This window comes from Colias eurytheme, chromosome 2, assembly GCF_061535395.1.
Source record: "Colias eurytheme isolate Ceu_HAF_F1 chromosome 2, ilColEury1 Martin Lab GWU primary, whole genome shotgun sequence".
NCBI classification, from domain to species: domain Eukaryota; kingdom Metazoa; phylum Arthropoda; class Insecta; order Lepidoptera; family Pieridae; genus Colias; species Colias eurytheme.
This window is the reverse complement of record NC_142981.1, coordinates 12,685,938-12,707,883: the sequence shown is the minus strand read 5'-3', so window position 1 is coordinate 12,707,883 and position 21,946 is coordinate 12,685,938. Positions and strand designations below refer to the sequence as shown.

General features: G+C 32.8%; 1 protein-coding gene across 1 annotated transcript; it reads right to left on the bottom strand.

Moving 5' to 3' along the window:
- Window positions 1-48: 48 nt before the first annotated feature.
- Window positions 49-17,941, bottom strand: LOC149910778 (lysosome-associated membrane glycoprotein 1-like). The gene is made up of 6 exons (XM_090116684.1): window positions 17,734-17,941; window positions 17,152-17,574; window positions 4,817-5,032; window positions 4,314-4,502; window positions 1,714-1,863; window positions 49-1,216 (listed from the first exon to the last, which is right to left on the bottom strand). Exons 1-5 carry the CDS (start codon window positions 17,789-17,791, stop codon window positions 1,721-1,723), a joined length of 1,029 nt encoding a protein of 342 aa, XP_089972810.1. The 5' UTR covers window positions 17,792-17,941; the 3' UTR covers window positions 49-1,216; window positions 1,714-1,720.
- Window positions 17,942-21,946: the final 4,005 nt, after the last annotated feature.

The following is a 21,946-nucleotide window of genomic DNA, read 5'->3' as shown; positions in this document are numbered from 1 at the left end:
ATATAATAAAGTATATATTTATTGTATTAGGGATTTGTAATAAAACAATTATGGAAATAAAAAAATGTTTTATTTATCCTTTTACATTGTTCCTTTTGTCGCTTAGGGGGAAAAGGGGAAATCACAATACATCGAGATCAGAATAATGTTATACTCCGATTGTAGTAATAATTTTATACTACTTTGGATAATTTGTACTTTCTCAAGGCGTTAAAAATAAAATAATTACTTTCACAAACCAAAAATAACCTCTAAGCGACTAAACTTCCAACCCTGAAAAGCGAACTCCTAAAAGTCGCTACTTTTAAAATATAATATGCAATATTTGCCTTTAATATCATTTTAACCAAAAAAAATATTGCATATTATAATTAAGCTTACATTATGGACAGATATCCTACACCATACGAAAATTAGTTATACATTTGTATAACGATGACATTATCTTTGGAAATTCATAATTGAGACAATACAAGCTTAAAATTCAATCTCGAGCCTTGTTATTGATCGACACAGGTTATAAAATTTTGCCAGACCATAGATAATTTATTTTTAACGGAAAAACTAATTGTCTATGGTCATCTGACATTTCATTGAACGTAAAAAAGTTCGAATATGTTGTGTTTAATATTTCTAGTATGTACGGGAAATCCTTTATTTTGAGAATTAATAAAAAAAAAAAATCTCTGTGTTATGTTAGTATGGTCTATTATAGTTCATTATCTGTCTGAGCCTCCTTCATTCTTAGTCTATGGATAAATGAAAAGCTATTCATTTTTTACCTAGTTTTTATTGAATAAAATTAACTTCAATTTAAATACTAATAAATGAAACTTCAAAAATAATTCTTACATAATCCATTATTACTGTGTCGATTAATAACAAAACACGGCACATAAACTTATATTAAAAACAATCATACATTATGAAATTATTGAAATTGAAATCATCTAATATTACAAGAATATTCATATTATATTTATTATTTCTACGATTCAATAATAATCTATCTACACATACATTTATTATTTTTTAGGAATTTTACTATAGTGCGTCTCGTGTGTAACATTGGGAAGCTGAAAGACGCTGCTTGAGCAATACATATATAATTATATTCACATTTTTTCTTCTTGTTGGCTATTTATGTGATTATTTTTATATTTTTATCAGATGTCTATGTGTTGACTACATAATATGATGACACTTCACGCGCGACCTGTAAATGGAAAAATAAATTTAATTTCAACAAAAAAATAATATTTTAGAATTAAAGTACTAACTGATAGAATAGGAATAAAAAGTTTTATTTTATTACAACAGTGTTAGAAGGTATGGTTTGTGTACGGTTTGTGTACTTACATGTATATGAGGGCGTATGTGCGGATGTAAATGCGTTTTTTTTATGTACGTATGCGTCTACGTCTATGCGTGTATCTGTGTGAATTTGTGTAGGCGTGTGTACGTGTCAGGGCATATAATGTATTTAAGTCTACTGTTTTATGGATCTTTGTGTTACCTATATTATATTTTATGTATGCGTGTCTATGCACGTATGCGTCTGCGTGCATGTGTATTCTTGTATTTTGGATATATATGGCTTTACAAGCGATTATTTTATTGTGTTTATACGTGTCCTTTATACGGTTATGTATGTTTAAATTATTGTATTTTCTGAACTCAACTATGCGTGTATGTTTGCGCATCCACACTCACCTACAATCTACATAGAGAGGTATCCCCTAGCGGCGGACCGGCGACGTCCCACGAGGTACGCGGCCAACACCACGACCACTAACCCACCGAGCGCACATCCCACGGCGATCGGCACCGCGTCTGGTACGTCACCGCCGCCGCAGTCGCGAGCTGCAATATACATAAATAATTATTTATATTAGTCACCTCATCATCATCATCAGCCCATATACGTTCCCACTGCTGGGACACGGGCCTCCTATGAGGGTACAGGCCATGATCCACCACGCTGGCCAAGTGCGTATTGGCGGATGACACATGTCGTCGAACTTTTGATTCTTCGACATGTCGGTTTCCTCACGATGTTTTCCTTCACCGTTCGAGCAGTGGTGATGTTACAACATGCGCAGATAAATTGAAAAATCAATTTATTTCCTGCGCGCTCGCCCGGTCTCGAACCCTGGACTTATCGATTCGAAGTCCGAGGTCTCACCACTGAGCCACCACTGCTATATTATATTATATTAGTCACCTAAAAGAACAAATTTAACAACATCAACATACAAATCAACATATTTGTATTTGTACAAAGTGGAGTCACGCTGTCTGTTTGTGTGCATGCTTAAACTCCAACTCAAACATTTATACTTCTATAAGAACTTATGAATGGTCATGTGATGTGTGTGTGATCTTGTTATCTACGAATATATCAATAAACGATACGGAGCAATGATTCAAGAGGAAGGTCTAATTATGTATGTAACATGCATAAATGCATGCGTCCGAAGCCGGGGCGCGGTCGCTAGTCTTTTTAAGACGTACGCAGCCGTTGAGAAAATAAATAGATTTAAATACATAACTACTATGTTTAAGTTACCTACTTGTCTAACATAGAATAAACATGCATCGTTTAACCATGATTGAATCAACTAGGGCTTTCTTTTTAAGTTCTATGTGTAAAATTGCACAAAGGAAGTGACAAACATTAGATTTGTTATTTACAACACTATAAACAAGAGAAATACAGGAAATTTATAGAGTTATACCTAACATGCTTATCAGTAACCCTGACGTGATATCGCTCAATAACGTTCATTAATATTTTAATTACATTTCATTTAAATACATCGACTTTTGTACAGAATGATTTTTATTTTTTACCAAGAGTCAATTTGAAACTGTAAAAAAGTTATTCCAAATTACGATAAAATTATTCTTCATTATAAAGCAATATTCATGTATTTTTTATTGGTGAAACATTGTTAAAACATTGCTGTACTATTTACATATAAATTCTGTGTATGACCCAAAAATTACGTTGCAATAAGTTTTCCAGATCGAGCAAGCTATAGGCTCGATACCTTATTTATTAACTTTCATAACAAAAACTACAACCTAATTCTCTCATTATAAAAATTAACATACTAAAGTCTACAGGAAAATTGCGAACACGCGCATTCAATAATTGTTATTAGCTAATAGTTTGCAATAGTAAATATTTAGCGAGATAGCCGGCTATCAAGGTCAGATGTCAATGTAGTACACACCAAGTTATGTATTTATTACTAGTTCTGTATTTATAGAGTGAAATTTTATAAGAGGAATCGCAAATGTATATCTAATTGAAGATAATTTTTCAGCAACCAGGAATTAGGGTGCTTTTCCACCAATAATGTGCGAGGATGTTTAATGAGGAATGTGTTTGTAAATAACCAATAGTATCGCTTCAAACGCTAAACACTTCAATGCTAAATGAAGCGACATGATTGGCTCTTTATAAACACATTCCTCGCTATACATCCTCGCAATTTATTGGTGAAAAAGTAACCTTAGCCTTGTTTAATCCCTGCTTGAATTAGAAAGTAGGAATACTTTTACAATTATCACTCAAAAAACAATACCATGCCGTCATTGACAGTTACTATTCGTAAGATACGACTAAGTTATTCGTTAATGTAAATCAGGTATAATATTGAGCCCAGTGTTCCCTTGCAGAACTCCAAAATCCACTATTCGTTGTAGTCATACTAGAGTAAATTTTAACGCTTTCCATTTTCCATCCAGTAAGATAATTTTTGCAATACTTTATAATGAAACATCGAATTCCTATTTTTACCATTTTGGAAAAGAAAATGTGATAGAGACTGTATCAAAAGTTTTCGTTAGCTCGAAAAATATTGTTAAGCGCTTTTATTCTTCTTCTATGCATATAATTACAAAATTTACGTAGTCATGAGCGTCGTCATTAGAAGACACTTTGCCTACCTAGAAAAACATGGTTGTTGTTTTCGAATTACCCGATTAGGCCAGTATTAATTTTATCATCAATTTTTTTTTTTGGGATGGCAATATAATATCTTCCTAAGAGTTAGAAAAGCAGTCCATTAAAAAAAAAATGGTTGTTTGTAAAGTAGGTTTACGATCGAGATGTTTACGTGATAACATAATGCAGTGGCAGCGCTCGAGATGAGACGGGAGATCGGTCCGTCTCTCTCTCGTTATACCTGCGATCGCGCTCGTGAGGTTTTGGTGTGACACAAGTTTCTGAACATGTCACCCGACTAAAACGATTTAAAAACGTTATCACGTTAAAAATGGAGTTGTTCTTATCAGTAACTCACCCGCGCTAAACGCAGCATCATGTGCACTGCGGAAGGCCTCCTCCTGCAGCTGGCTGACCGTCAACGTGGCCACAACACTTGTGGTCTCCGCGGTCATGTTGAGGTGTGCGGCGGGCGCGCAGCGGTAGGAAGTGGCTACTGGAGTGCGCCACTCGGCACCGTGCCATAGTTCCACTGGCTCTTTGAACGCTGGAAATGAGATAACAGATTTTTGGCACCGATATTTTTAAATTGCTCAAAATTTAGAAACGACAGATTTGTTAAATCAAGTAGATTATTAATTGGTATCAAACAAAATCAAAGTGCTGGGATATAAATGTAAATAGTGCGCTTGGTAGCTATAACATTAAATAATAACAATTAACAAGTATATTAACATCTATACCAATCCTACGTAAATAAGAAGGCATTAGACACATTAAAGAATAACTTCTTTAATTCTACATGTAGCACTAAGCACTTCTCCAAGAATCATCCTTCCTAAACCAACAAAATATACTCACATGCGTTATTAAACACGTCGGGTACCAGCGACACATTCAGGTTCTGCATCGCATACATTCTGGTGGTCGTGTTGAGCGCGAACACCAGCAACATCGAGTTGCTGCCGTTGCCGCCCTCCACCGGCCAGCTGAGCTGCAGCCATTGCGTCTCGTTGCCGCAGCTGCCGTTCACAGTGGCGTTCACCGGCACGTTCAGTAGCACGTGATCTGTTGTGTCTGTAAGGGAATTAACGGTGAGAAAATACCGAGAAGAGTCTTCTTATTAAATAACGTTTTTATAACAATACGGTCTATATAAAGGATGGTCAAGGGAAGAACTAAGAAATAGAATGGATTAGATAAGAATGGTATTTCACTTAAAGTACAGTAATTATCAGGTGAATGACACAAAATTCTGGCTCTTAAATAAATTAATCTAACATAATATGATTATATTCTGGGTTTTCAATCGGGGAATAGTCTCATATTAAAGTAGCGTTTAATAAAAATCAACAACTTTCTCCCAATATGGGGAGATCCACGGACGGACAGGGCTAAACTCCGACTTCATAAAAAGTTTTAATCAACAGACAAAGGAATGCATCTTATTTGATATATTACTCGCGTGTCACTGACCTTTATTCAACCAATTGCAATATAAACAACGTACGTTTTGGCATTGAGAAAATTTTGTATGAACGTAAACATTATTTATTGTTTGTCTGCCTATTTAAAATAAATAAATATAGAACTGTCAGTTTATATCCATTATCACACGCCAACATAAATAACGTGAAGGTATAATGAGCTGCGCGTGCGCACAACTGCAATGAAAAAACGTACGCTATACATTGATTTTGTAATTAATTGCCAGCTGAACGATAATATTGTTCAATATATTCAGTAATAATAAGTAAGGTACATAATATACCGATAGTAAACAATACATAGTAGCTATAGACATGAAGAAAGTAGAAATCTAGATAGACGATGCGCGTGCGCCACTTTTTAACGTTGACTCCAGAGCCTTACATTAACAGCAGGGGAATTACATGATTTCACCTTTGCATATTTGTTCCTTTCTCAAGTCAATAATACTACTCCTTTGGAAATTCAACCAAGGCGGCGAATCTCTCAAATCCTTACTATCTCTAAACTCTCGTTATCGTTAAGGAGTATGCAAGCAAACAAACATACACTTTATTCCACCATTCACATAATCTATAGACTATAATATAAAAATGAATCGCTAAATGTGTTGGTAAGCGCATAACTCGAGAACGGCTGAACCGATTTCGATAATTCTTTTTTTATTATATTCCTTGAAGTACGAGGATGGTTTTTATGTAGAGAAAACGTAAATATGTACCACGGGCGAAGCCGGGGCGGACCGCTAGTATGTTCATGAAATGAAAGACCGATACAACCATAGATATCAGGCCGAAGAAAACTTACTCAAAAATCATGTACCTAATAGTGTCTAATACCTTTCGACTGCCGATAGATTAAAGTAAGACTTTATATAATAGTATAACGAATCAACTTGAATATCGTAAAGCAATAGTTACCACGACCCAATTTTTATTCTGAAAAGAACAATCGTGAAAGAATAAAGTCTAGGTACATTAACTGTTATGAAATTGAGTCATAACTTGCACAAATCGACGGAGTCACGCGCTCACACTGACCTTGCTTCGAAACCAGTTACTTATAATATTTTAATGCAATTATAAGATATACTGCATAAGGAAACGATTTTCATTTTCACTATGAGTTCATCTTATAAGCTGTCTATATTCTTTGTTAATTTCATTACCAGTTTGACAAGATATCGTAAGCTAATTATAAATATATTTTCTCGTCCTCTCAGAGGATGGTGCGATCGGCCGTGCGTCTATTCTCACCGATCGTATCGAACTATAAAAATCTTTCCATTTTTCTATGATGATTTAGAATATAATTATTATCTTAATTATTAATAGTGGAACCTAATCCCTTAATAATTAAAAAGTCCCTTAATAATAATTAAGTTTAAATTAGGAATTATTAATATTCTCTTGCCTAATTATATTTCGGGTGAACGTTTGATATTTCACTCCAATGAATTTATTATCGTCTAAATCAACATAATATTATACGCACATGATATATTTTTATCCAAGGTCAAAGAAATCCATGATGCGGGCTAACCTGTACTATTATAATTAAACGCAGTATGGTAGACATAGAATGCACTTACAAATCGAAAGAATTCTCGTCTATCCAAATATCCTCGCTGTATTAATTTCTATAACCTGTTTTACAGACAATATTCAAGTCGGTATTGTGATTGCCAATACGTTAAAAATACTCTTTTTTTGTGTGTTATTTCAGAAAAAAATATGCATCTTCCTTATCGTATTTAAATGAGATCTGGTTATAAATTTTCAAACTTGTTGAGCGCGTTTGGCGATTCTTTATCAGCAATTGAATGTATTTCGAAAAATTAAGAATACACACTGAATATATTATTTTGCGGATATAATATTACACGTGCAGTTTTGTAGTACATATCTTTGTTTAATCTTTGTGCCGGGCTTTGTCCTTTTGCACGCCTCATAAGCGAAGCGTTGAGGTGGGTACTACTGTCACTTCGCGCAAAACATCTGATTTTTCAAACTTAAAATGTCTTTATGTATCATACATTGCACTTGTAAGATAATACATACACACACATATTAAGAAAAAACACTATTTTTAACGTTCATGATATTTTTGATGTCATTTTTGTTATTTAAACTAGTTAAAAAACAGTTTAAAAAAGTTCTGTCTTGGACGTCCGTGTGTCTGTATGTGCGGATCCTTTTTCTTGTTAACACGATAGCGACCGAAATACTTTACTAATCGAGTCTTTTTTTTTCTCTTACGCTTGAGTATGCTCAGGAATAGAACCCTTTCATTTTTCAGGGTCTGATTCGATGTGGTTTAATTGTTATTAAATAAACAAAAATAATAATTAATAAATATTTATTAAAAAAAAATTATGAGGCGTGCACTTTTGGATTTTCCAAATTATTTAATTTTATGTACTGCGATTTTTAAAACAACGTATGAATTTGTTCATATTTGTTTGTAAAATACGCTGTATTTAAATCGTTAGATAAATTATTCATATGCAAGTAAATATTAAATATTTACTAGAGACATTTCAAGAAACGCTATCTAGACTATGCTAGGCAATATCTACTAAAAAGAAATAAATGAATTATGAAACCTAATATGGAAAAAACATTTAACCTTTTTCTCAAACGATAAAAAACATCAATAATTAATACTCTATATTTTCCCAGTCCACAATGTGGTTGAACCTGTAACTTCTGGAGCGAGACAGGGTCATTAACCACTGCGCCAAAGCGATCGTCATACAATATTATAAACAGAATCAATACGAAGAATTTTGGATTAAAATTTTTGAAGTAATTATTATTGTCTATTTAGTTTCTAGTAACTTTACCTTACAAAGAAAGTATTGATTAATGTTTTATTTTAAGCGGGTTTTAAAATATTTTAATCTCATCATCCCACTTATGTTCAATTGAACGAAATGGCGTAGAATTCATGAAGGTTTAAATTTCTTTCTTAACATTGTATTTTGTGTCTTATTTTAAGTCGCATTAAATATTATTAACTTATGTAATATTTACCACTGATTTAGAAAACATATATCATATTTAGATTCTTTCAGAAATATCAAGATTTCACATTCGCCAACTTAACAATAATAACTGCAGCATGATGCAACCAAATACTGATGTGCCAAGAGTAAGTCTTACAAAAATCTCACTTACAACTCAATAACTTCCTTATAAATTACATAATCGTTTAAAATTTAAAATAGATTAATAGGATATCCGCACTAAATACTAGATTTGAAAGTGAAAGTTTATGTTCAAAAAGATTGACGATTGTAGTGCTTTCACGGATGCACTTATATGGAAATGTTTATTAGGAAATTTTCAGGAAAATTCATACATCCCATAAAAAACATGGTGCACCATCATATGTTCACTATCACATGAAATCAAAAAACATTTCCCCTAAATAGTTTTTGATTTGGACCTGGGCAGTGGTACCTGGTCCAAAACAAAAACCCAAACCAATACTCACTAAAATTGGAGTTTAAACATTAATTATTTACAAATTAGAAACTAAAATATGTATAAACTCATATCTGCTAAAAGGAAAAACACGAATGCAAATAAAACGCAAACAGATATTGAAACTAAACACGATTTTATCAAAACGAGAGCATGACTAATATACGACTCATAACAAACATATTTATTGTAACAATGAAATTTAATTAGTACATTTTTATACAAAAACCGTTATATTATTGACGATTAGAATCTAGAATTAAGCAGACTAACGAAATAGTTGAAAAACTAATACTTATTAGAATACCATGCCTTTTTAAAAGAGTTTTAAATCGAACAAAAATGAAGTTAACATTAATAAAGAATTAAATATCATATCAACATATCAGGAAAAAATACCATCGCTGTAAAGGACGTAAACAGTATCTATATTTAAAATGTCCATCAATATTTACCGGTTCCTCAACTTACAATTTTTATATTGTGAAATTGTCGAATGTATATTTCATTGCGATACGTGCAACGCAGGCTGGAGTCATTCAACTTATGTTGTTTTGCTTATGGTACCGTGTAAGTATACTTCAGATTTAGTTATTGACTAGATTTTCTTGTATTCGTAAATAACGTTTCCACATCTCTACTGGGATAGAACAATGAAATCCATACTTTAATATTATAAATGCGAAAGTAACTCTGTCTGTCTGTCTGTTACTCAATCACGCCTAAACTACTGAACCAATTTTCATGAAATTTGGTATGGAGATATTTTGATACCCGAGAAAGGACATAGGCTACTTTTTATCCCGGGAAAATTATGTAATCCCGGATATCCCACGGGAACGGGAACTATGCGGGTTTTTCTTTGATTGCGCGGGCGAAGCCGCGGGCGGAAACCTAGTTTGTAATAAACTTTATATCACACTACAATATATCATCACCATCATCATCATCATAAGCCCTACGTGAACCTACGTTCCCACTGACGGGCCTCCTATGAGGATACAGGCCATCACCCTGGCCAAGTAATAAATGGTGAATATGTAGTGCAGATATCTCCTGATTGAGCTCTCAATAAGATTGTGCTTTACAAACAAAATCAATATTTTCCTCTTCCTATATACCAATCAGTTATCACATATAATCGTCAGTTTCCTGGTACTCAGTGAAACCCGCATGGTGAGTCACATATCCGCGCTATGCAGTATGTATGTAGGTTAGAAACTGACCGGTGCCTGCCAAATACCGTACGTACTGTGAAATTCGCAAAAACACGTCTCTCCTTGCTCTAGTTTTGAGATACGCGACAAATGTGTAGTTTTGATTTTAGCTGCATATGTTCAAATTCATAAATTCTGGATGTGTTCTGTTCAGTTCATCTGTTAATAGAAGTCAACATTCAAAATGAATGAAAATTAGTCTAAAAAAGCCTCAAATATAGCTTATCAGTGACTACCTATCAACCAGTTATAAAAACAAGGGAATAAACATACCTAACATTTAATAGGTTTATTAAAAAAAACTCGTGTCTACTCGACATGTTTCACTAATAAAATACACAATTTAATAATGATTTTATTTTAGAACATGGGATAAAATAGCACTAGAGTAAAGTATCGTGACCTTTGCGTTGTGAGGGTGGGTAGATGATCTTAGCATCCGTTTCATTGATCAGTTTTCTTTACGAGCAAGTTACTGATCAAGTCATCTGTACCCTACTAGACAAACTTTTAAACCTCTCAACTATACCTTCTAAAAATATAAATCAAGAGATTGTTTGAACGCGTAACTACTGGACCGTTTTCAAAAAATATTTCATCGCGTATACCCGATGAAAAAGATATGTTCAAAAAAATATTTCAATTAGAACAATCCTAACACACTTGCTACAACTCCTTGAACGTTACAACACTTAAATTATCAACGGTACAAAATACAAATCGTGATTATATCCATATATTTAGTCAATGTTTGAACAAGGCGGCTATCGCACGTCTCGCCGATAAGTCACATCGAATACATGATAAAACTCAAAACAAACACAAATGCATGAGTTTGATATACATTTTCTTACTAAATCTACATACTTGCCTACTAATTCTATAAATAAGTAGTGTGCATATTCCGTTTTTTCGCTAAGGTCACTAATCCTCTTCTATCCTAGATCCTAAACTGATCTATATCTTAATTAGAATTGCAGAATTGGAGGAATTCATTAATTTAGAAAAACAACTTTTGGTCGAAACCAAACCGCTCACGAAAAGCTATTAAATCTAAAAATCAGTTACCTGATTATACGAAACACATAAGAATAACAATTTCATTATATTGCATAAATAGTGTCACATTGTTATGAAATTGATTATTATCATTGACGCCCCTCAAAATGATACCACTACATTCTACAATGTTAGTAACTATTGATACAGCTATTCATAAGCAAAACCGTGGAAATTTAAAAACGCATTTTAATTTCTAAACATAGGAAAGCTAAAATCTTAATGATAGAAACTGATAATCCTTGATTATTAATTATCAACTATACAATAATCCTAAGAACAGTGGTTGACGCGTGAGCGTAGCACCGAGGAGTCCTGGGTTCGATTCCCGGTGGAGACGAAGAAAAAAAAATATGTCTCGGTCTGGCAGGACACAGAAGACTGATCCCCTACTTGTCCCTAAAGAACATCGATCAGTGAAACAGATGTATAATGCAGATGCATGTCCCCTAGTGGGGTAAGGAGTAAGGGGCAGATGCCCCCACTAGGGGACATGGGACTTCACTACTTATACAATAATCACTCCCACATCACCAGTAAACAATACGCCCATGTATGTGATATTGGAATGACGTTAAGTAGAAAAACCGAACAATACTTCTCTATTCCGCAAGCTCTGATAATATATTCCATGAAATTAATATTACTTATCTCTAGATAAATATATCCAATGCTATGCAAATAAATGTTATTTCCCTACAACCTACAACACTATTGATATTACAAAGGCTAAAACTTGTTTGAATATTACTTTTCGAATCACAGAGAAATGCCTAAATCTATACTAATCTATACTAATATTATAAAGCTGAAGAGTTTGTTTGTTTGTTTGAACGCGCTAATCTCGGGAACTACTGGTCCGATTTGAAAAATTCTTTTGGTGTTAGATAGCCCATTAATTATCGAGGAAGGTTAAAGGCTCACGCTACGACCAACAGGAGTGGAGCCACGGGGAAATCTGGATTATATTTTTCGATTAAAACTATGTATTTTACAATAAAATATTATCATTGGAAATGTTATTTAACAAGCTAGTATCATAATGTAGTTGTTTAGACAAAAAATTTAGATATAATGTATGTTTGTTGCTGTCTTTACTTGCTCAAATAAGATATAAATGAAGTGTTTACCAATATACCATTTCAAAAAGCCTATGTATAATTTTTAATTTATTTCAAATCACCTATTAAAAATTAAAAATATAGTACAACCCATTCTAATCAAATTTCAACATAACAAAAAGAAATCAGTTTTAAGCAAATTGCTCATTAACAAAAATGAACAATTTTATTAAAGCTGATAACATTCTGAAAGTAAATAGCAATTCATTAAAAATAATTTATTGTCTGGCTCAATAAATAAATACTTTCTTTAATTTATTGCAATGTGGAAAAATAACTTGAAAATATTACTGACATTGTTCAACGACAAAGAATAACTAATACAGACGTATCATGTTACAAATAGCATTATACAGGGTCTGGTAAATAATCTGTGGCCACAAACATAAGTAACATTGCCTTGTATTATGTGATTAAGAAAATTGTCTGCATCTTGAATTAGCCTTGAGCTTTTAAATAAAGTTTGAAGATAAATTATGAAATTTTCATTGATAGCCCAGTGAAATTAGGTAAAAAAAGGGGTCAACCTCGGAATGAAAGATAATAAGCTGGAAATTGGTAAAAACCTTTGTTTTGTTACCCTAAATATTGTCTCAAAAGTCACAAATGCTATCGTGTCCGCGTCTTAAGATATTGAAGGTCAAAGGTCACAAAAAACGATTTTTCGCGAATATCTCGGTTCCTATTGCTTAAATGATATTTTCACCTATTATAAAAGTTGTAGAGTATAAAATTCTCTACAACTTTTGTCTAAACTTTTTTTTTATACAATCAACCGTTTTTTAGGTAGAGTGCGAAGAGTGCGCAGCGTACAGTCATATATTATGAGCTAATGCAGGGTCAAGCGTCAAGCGGTTATCAGTACGTTGTATAAAGTCAATTATTGACAAAAAATTATAATTATTAAGCAATGCCCATTATTTCTGTAGTTATTCTTAATTATTTATATTTAATTATTCAACTATAGTATATTATTAATTCTGGATTATCTATTTTAGTTATATTTTAAAATAAAAAGACAGTAAGGAAATATATTTTAGATATACCTTTATTTATCATTAAATATGGCATGTTATACATTTATTAAAATGTGAGTTTAAATATTAAAATAATTTGTGAATCGAATTAAATTGCGAATGGAAGCTAGTTATCTTCTTCTTCGTCGTCTTCTTCTTGTTGTCGGTCTAAAATATTCAATTCATTGTCATCATCCTCATTATCGGTCACTAGCAATGCCCTGCGGTTTCACCCGCATAGATAGCGATATCGTTACAGTGAAAAGTCTACTATAGGTCGGACTATAGGTTTAATTTTTAATCACATGAAAATCACCTTTACCCCGTCCCGCACTACGGCCTTTTTTTTTTGTTTTAGTGGGGAAATCTTTCATAGATACCCATGGCCTCCAGGGGAGGGGCCGTGGCTTATCTCGGATTCCTACCGACCACAACCCCACTGTGTTCCGTCAAGACGCATATTGGTAGAATTCCTCCGTGACCCCCGCACTACGGCCTGCTCGAACAGTATACCTACTATTTTCTGTAGATTGACACTTTCAAATTCGTTATATCTTTTGAATGGAATATCCAATTCTTTTCATTTAAAAAGTATTTTGCTGGTATTGAAACAGTCTGTAATAAAACATCGTTTAATGGGATAAGGATTAATATATGTGTATGGATAACATGGTTTGATTACTGTCGGCACTTCTATTTACTTTGAAAACGTAAAAAAGTTGTTGTAGTAACATAACTACTGAAGATGGACATATGGTATCGCGGACTTTCTTGTAGATATTGATCCATTCTATAATACTGTAGAACATTTTTTTGTTCTATCTTCAATAGATTCCGCAGCGCACGCGATGACAGAAGTTTTATTGAGGATTTTTTTACACCTTGGGTTACATTATTGCATTTTTGGTAAGGATCTCTAATTTTTTTGAAAATGCAATATAGCCTATGTTGCTCAGTAAAGATGCAGCTTTCTAATGGTGAAAGAATTTTTGAAATCGGTCCAGTAGTTTTTGCGTGAAAACCATACATACATACATACATACTTACATACATACTTACAAACTTTTCCTCTTTATAATATTAGTATAGATATTCATTTCCAAACCTTCTAGAATTTCAGGATCGTATACGTGCTTTCTTCATCGGGATTACTTGGATATAGTGGATCGTTGAGGCAAGCTTGTCCATTGCACTGGCCACAAGCTAAAGAACATAGTAGCCCTGATTTTCTGCATCCACAGCGGGAACCACAACCATTTTTGCAATTGCAAAATATTGTGTTTAGTAGTTCGGCTGGTAACGGAGGTAATAACCAAATTGGTAATTTTCTCCAATGCTCTAGTAACAGTTTTAAAGGAAACATATATGATGTCGTTTTATTTTAAAATATAACTAAAATAGATAATCCAGAATTAATAATATACTATAGTTGAATAATCACTACATAGTATAAAACAAAGTCGCTTTCCCTGTCCCTATGTCCCTATGTCCCTTTGTACGCTTAAATCTTTGAAACTACGCAACGGATTTTGATGCGGTTTTTTTTAATAGATAGAGTGATTCAAGAGGAAGGTTTATATGTATATTAACATCCATTAAATAGTTGAGAAGTACTGTTATTTTTGAGGTTTCTAATGTGATGTCGTAAAAAATTACATTTTTTCCGCTTATATTGCAAACGCAGGCTGAACCCTACGAGTTTTATCAAAATAATGTACTAAGTATTATACACATTGAAAAGGTCTACAGAAAAGTCCGCGATGGTATATGTCTATCTCTTATGGATAACCCACAATAACATTTTTTTGTCATTTACTTTTTACGACAAATAATAGCTAATTTTCGAAGCGATTTTCACCAATACAGCATTAATCCTTAACCAATTAAATACCTTGAATACATTGTTCATTTAATATAGATCTATATGGCCCTTTACACCGTATGATTTAAGTGAATATTTTCGAAGATATTACAGATTTAAAAATTGCGGGACGTAGCATTTACGGCGGTACCGCGGCCGGCCGGGCCGCTATGTTTTTTTATATACAACGTTCACAGTTTTTCTGTAGTGTATTTAGTATCAGCATTGCACCCGTGCGAAGCCGGGGCGGGTCGCTAGTTGAATATAAATAATTAAGAATAAGTACAGAAATAATGGGCATTGCTTAATAATTATAATTTTTTTGTCAATAATTGACTTTATACAACGTACTGATAACCGTAACTCACGCTTGACCCTGCATTAGCTCATATATGACTGTACGCTGCGCACTCTTCGCGCTCTACCTCAAAAACGGTTGATCGTATAAAAAAAAAGTTTAGACAAAAGTTGTAGAGAATTTTATACTCTACAACTTTCATAATAGGTGAAAATATCATTTAAGCAATAGGAACCGAGATATTCGCGAAAAATCGTTTTTTGTGACCTTTGACCTTCAATATCTTAAGACGCGGACACGATAGCATTTGTGACTTTTGAGACAATATTTAGGGTAACAAAACAAAGGTTTTTACCAATTTCCAGCTTATTATCTTTCATTCCGAGGTGAAACCCCTAATATGACTGGGCTATGATGAACACCTTTATGATCACATAAACTGAATCTATTTGGATAGGAAGAACCATAACTCTACATTCAATTTAGTATTATAACATCAAGGAAGGCATATTCTGTATCACAACGTAAAAAAGTCATCTGCAGTGTCTGTCTGTCTATGAGTAATAATGAATCTCATAAACTATAGAATAGTATAAATACATAGATTATTGGTCCAAATTGTCACTAAATTATATATATTTTAATATTAATTTTTAATTATAGGCTTTGCTATCAACAATCAGTTTATTAATATTCATGGAGATGTTTTATTCATTCCAAACATAGCAAAGTTTCATATCAATACTTAAAAAACATTACTTAAAAAAGTAATCATCGAGTCATTTTGATAAAGCAGTGTGAATTTCATTATATCATTTTGATATAAATAAATCTTATAAATAATTGTAAAAAAAAACTTTCACAATGTCACTTATAGCCAATAAATAGACAACACAATATAGCCAATAAATAGAGTATACTAATTAAAAGAGAAATACAATAAACTAACCCTGACTTACATTAATATATACAATGTCTAGTTTTTCTTTCATTTCAAAACAATCTCTCGAAATACCAATCAAAGTAATTTTTTTTTTCTAATCACAAATATAACCTTGAGTTTGGAGTGATTTTATAAGAAAGAAATTAGATATCTGAGAAAATGTTCATCTTATTGAAATTGGTAATGAAGTAAAATAACTGAATTTTAATATTTTTAATAGTCTATTGTGCAACAATGAAAGTGTGAATCATTATGCTAACACAGCTGCGGGATTGGAGTTTCACAAAGTATCTATTGTCATTTTATAGTCTGTATTTTTAAATTCTATATCACTATCTATTGGAAAAAATTATTACATATTACACTATGATGATAATAATAATTATTAAATTATAATGTTGATGATATTATAATTTGTTACTGACTAACTTTCCTCATCCTTTTGTATTTTTACAATGATAAGTAGATATTTTTACTTTTTTATGATAATAATTAGAATGGGAAATCAATTTTTTTGTAGAAGTTATTGATGAATTTATTTTAATTCACATAAACATGTTTAAAGATATATAGGTGTTTTAGGAGATTTACCAATCAATATAATATGTTTTTAACAGCCTAGTTGTGATTTACTGTATAATTACTGTACTTAACTTTCTCCTAAACATTATTAACCAGAACCAAGTATACATAAAGAGTACTTACTGCTGTTCTCCTTTGTGTAGGTGACATTCAACTGGGCAGCAAATTGGACAACAATGCATGTGACATTGGTTGCCTTGTCGACGTACGACCACTTGCCGGGCTGCGGAGGAGGAAGGGGTTTAGGTGCTGGGGTTGGAGTGGGCGCCGGAGCAGGAGTGGGCTTAGGGGTAGGAGCGGGAGTGGGCTTGGGGGTAGGAGCAGGAGTGGGCTCGGGGGTAGGAGCAGCAGTCGTGGACGACGTCGTCGTGGGCGCAGGCGTAGTGGTCGTACTTGTCGTCGTTGGCTCAGATGGCACAGTAGTCGGTTTTTCTGATGTCGTCGGCTCCTCTGACGGTTTCACATCTTTCAAGCCCGCCGGCACACTTGATAGAGAGGAAGGCACGTCGATCAGTACAGTCTTTTCTGTCGACACATCGCCGCTGCCTGCAATTACATCGTAATGTTAAACGCTAATAATTCTAGCCTCTATTGCACGAAACGTTCATTGTGTACAACGCAAAAAAATGACAATCGCTAGTAACGTGATAAGTACCTAACAAAGAAAACGAGCAAACGAAAAGTAGGTAGGTATTTAGAACTTACCGAAAACAGCTATGCTACATAACACAGCGGCAAATAAATAAAACCTAAGTTGTGACATTGTTGAGGTAAACGTTATTAGCACTTATTCAGGTAAAAAATCTCACAAATACGTTGCAGCTTCAAAATAATAGTCCTCTCGATGTCCACTTCACTTTACAAAATGAGTGAGATTTGTTAAATTTGACATTGGAAAAAATGGCAGACGCCAGACAGTTCTTTCCAGATACGTCATGTCAAAAGCGAGTGTTGCCACTGTAGTCTGTAATATTATTCTGGTAAATCGCATTCACGAATACACTGAATACATTGAATCTGAACCCACCGTTTCTATTTTTGAAGTGAAACTTCTTTATCGGGGTTGGAAAAAATTTAGTGTAACATTTTTCCGTTACGCGCCATCTTGTTTTTATCCCTACCACGCGTGATTGGCGTATTTCTGTAAAGTTGCATATAGTAAATTATTTTTTGAAAGAATAAGGTCATAAAGAAGTTTCACTTCTTTGTACACTAGTACACGCACACATTTTTTTTTCTGTTAGAGAAATTAGAATACTGTAAATTACATAATATTCATAATTACCATGGTTACGGCAAAAACAGTGAATGGTTTAGTTTAAAACAACTAAGTAAAAAGAAGTAATCAGAATACTTCTTTTTACTGAAAAACTACTGTAGATTTTTTTCATTTTAATGGAGCCTATTTATAAAGGAAAGTGTAGAATAAAATAATAATTACTCTAAATAAAACGAAATGATCACGGTAAAGTAATTTAATAAATTAATATATAGGTTGTGATTAAAACAAATTTTATATTTAGACTTTTACTTTATTGAACTCTAACAAAAACATTTTTTCATAGTAAATATTCTCAATAGTAAATAGAATAATAATTCTCAATAACAATTACAATTGTTTTCAAATACACTATTCATTTAGATATTAGGTACTTCATAAGCTTTTGAAAGTAAAAAATCTCTATTTTAATTAGGGATGTAACGATACCGATACCGATACCGATATATCGGCCGATATATCGGCAAACCGATATATCGGTATCGCCGATAATAAATCAACCGATACCGATATTTTTTTATTAAATTCTTTCTTTTCTTTTATGTTTTTGCATTGTATTCATTCATATTGTTTTATTTCTGTTTCTGTAATAGTGTTAAGGAAGAGCGGAACCTCCTGACACAAGCATTTTATTTGCTTACTAGGAGTGTTCCGATCACAAATTTGTTTATGTAAAGGAAAGAAATAAATAATTTTGAATTTTTTTTTATTTTTAACGTGATAACGTTTTTAAAATCGTTTTAGTCGGGTGACATGTTCATAAACTTGTGTCACACCAAAACCTCACGAGCGCGATCGCAGGTATAACGAGAGAGAGACGGACCGATCTCCCGTTTCATCTCGAGCGCTGCCACTGCATTATGTTATGACGTAAACATCTCGATCGTAAACCTACTTTACAAACAACCAATTTTTTTTATATCAAATAATTCAAAAATCCGCGCCCAATGAACGATGCGGGAGGCCGCCCGCGCGTGCGCACTTTGTTTTCTGAAAAAACTCTACCAATATAGTAAAATTTTATTAGGTACTGATTGTATGTGTATTACTTAAAGTTTAACTGACTTCGTAAAAATAATAATACTAAAATAAATGGTTTTGTTGTTTTTTGATTTGGCATTTTTATTTAAAAGAATACGATTAACAGTTGTCTCTGTTAAATGTTGGTAACTTTTTATGCATAATTCACTATTTATTTTTCTACCAAGCCATCGATATCGGTATCGGTATCGGTATCGCCGATACATTACTACAAATATCGGTATCGGTATCGTATCGGCAAAATCATGTATCGTTACATCCCTAATTTTAATATTCGAATGAAAGGTACCATGTTACAGTAGCTTAATAATTACAAACTTTACTGACTATAATCTAGTCAAAACTTTAATAAAACTTATTGACAATCAATGTCTAACAAAAATGTCCCGGCAGACGAACAGAGAACAAACGAATATAAATCATAGAATTCTTAGGTGAATTTCGTATAGCAATTAGCAAGTAGGATATTCTTACTGTATTCCTTCTGTAGGTAGACAACTACTTTTATGTTAAAGTTTAGTGTATAATAATATATATTTTTTTAACCAAAAATACGTTGGTATTGACAAAATTCAAATATTATATAATAACAGATTTTTAAGTACAATATTATGGCATATGAACTATAAGAACATCACAAAAATACAGGCACTCATCTTAAAAAAAATAAGCAAGTGAATATAAAATAGAAATAAAGTCCATGAATAAACAAATAAATCACTGGGAAATAGTCGTATCTTCTTGCCATGAAGAAAGAAAAAAAATGGTAAAAATAGATATAAACGCCATCTATAGTTAAAAAAAATATTGCAAGAATAAATAAATAATAATGAACATTAATATTCAGAATAACATAATATTATAGATTTTTATAAGAAAATTGTAGACTAAGGATATACTTATCTATAGAAATAATTACTATTAAATCTTAGTATCTTACATTTAATAAACATCCAATTTCAAAATCACAAGCATATAATTAATTTAATTAAGTATAGTACGACATAAAAGAGATGAAATTAATTATTTTGGAACTAATTCGTTTTTCATTACCTGGCAACCCTGAATTGGCAATGTAGCTGTCAAGTTGAATAAAAATTTGTTGTTTTTTTCGTGAAGTGGAGAATTATTGAGATAAAATTGTTATTTAGAACAAGAAATTTAAATAAAAAAGGAGACATCATGAAAAAGGTTAAACGTAGCGGTGTCCGTGATGTGGTGTATAAAGTTTTTATTCGGTGTTTGTCCGAATTTCAAGCTGGAAATTTATTGACTGATTTGGAAAACGTTTACAAACGTACAGCAGAATATACCGGTGAGATTCCATTTATTTTTGCTCAGTACTACGTAAAATAGAATATTCCATTAGTGACGAGTGTTTAATGTATGTATGTATGGCGATTATTACGTTTTCGCAATTTAATTTGAGGTTATTTGTATGTAAACAAAAACTAGTTTTTATAGTGCGACCAGCACAATTTGAGTTAAGAAGTTATATCCAATCCAACCAGCCTCAAATAAAGTACCTAGTTTAGATTTTACTACATAGTATAGTGATAACTGTTTTCATACAGCTATCTATCTATTTATCAATCAAACCATAAGAAAAAAAATCATGTTTACTGTATCATATTTACAGATACTGAAGATGCCCCGTAACCTCTTGCCAGTACTTCGAAACAGAGTGATGATCAGTCCTTTGAAGGAGTAGAATATTTAGATTTTGATGAATTATATTAATGTACAAAATTTATCTACAAAAAAAATAAAAATATGTGGTTTTCAAATCGCCTTGTTTTTTTCTACCCGACGGACCCAGAAAGAGGGTAATGTGTTTGTTCGAACCAAGGCCTGCCACCCACTGTCTCTCGGGAACGATTATAATAAAACAAAAGTTCCAAGTGAGCAACAAAAATTTATTCTTCTAAACAAATATATGTTTACACAAAAAAACTACAATAGTGCGATGTAAATATGGCTTAAAACAAAAATATGCCATCTCTCAGCGAATAGCAGAACTAAGTATACTCTAGGTATTTGATAAATGAACAAACAATTCAATAGCGCGATGCAAAAACACACGTTTTCGGTACAGCGACCTCTAGCGACAAATAGTTATAACTAGTACCTAATCAGAACATTTAACATTCCGCCCACCATGGACAGAATGTCCATCACTTAAAACTACATACATTGATAACTGCGTTACCGCCCACCATGAAACATTAATGGCAGTAACGTCTTAAGACACAATACTGATGAGGTGGGGCATTTAATATGCAACGCAAGGACACAACTCTTGTGACCTTGTCCGAACCAGTATGTTTATCTAAAATAACCCAATGAAGCAATCGCGTAGGAGGCAAATCATCCTCCAGCTCTCAATATGTGTTCACTGTCGAGATACGGATGAAGCGAGGTAAGCCAAAATAATGACTCTGACATACACGAATGCACGACATTAAAACCTCATAAATTTCGGAAAACCTTAAATTAACAGAAAATTTTGTTTTAGATTTAAAAATTAAAAAAAAAAACCTTCGGCAATATGTAAGAACTCTCGTTAGCTTAATCAATGATGAAAATCTTTTAATAAAT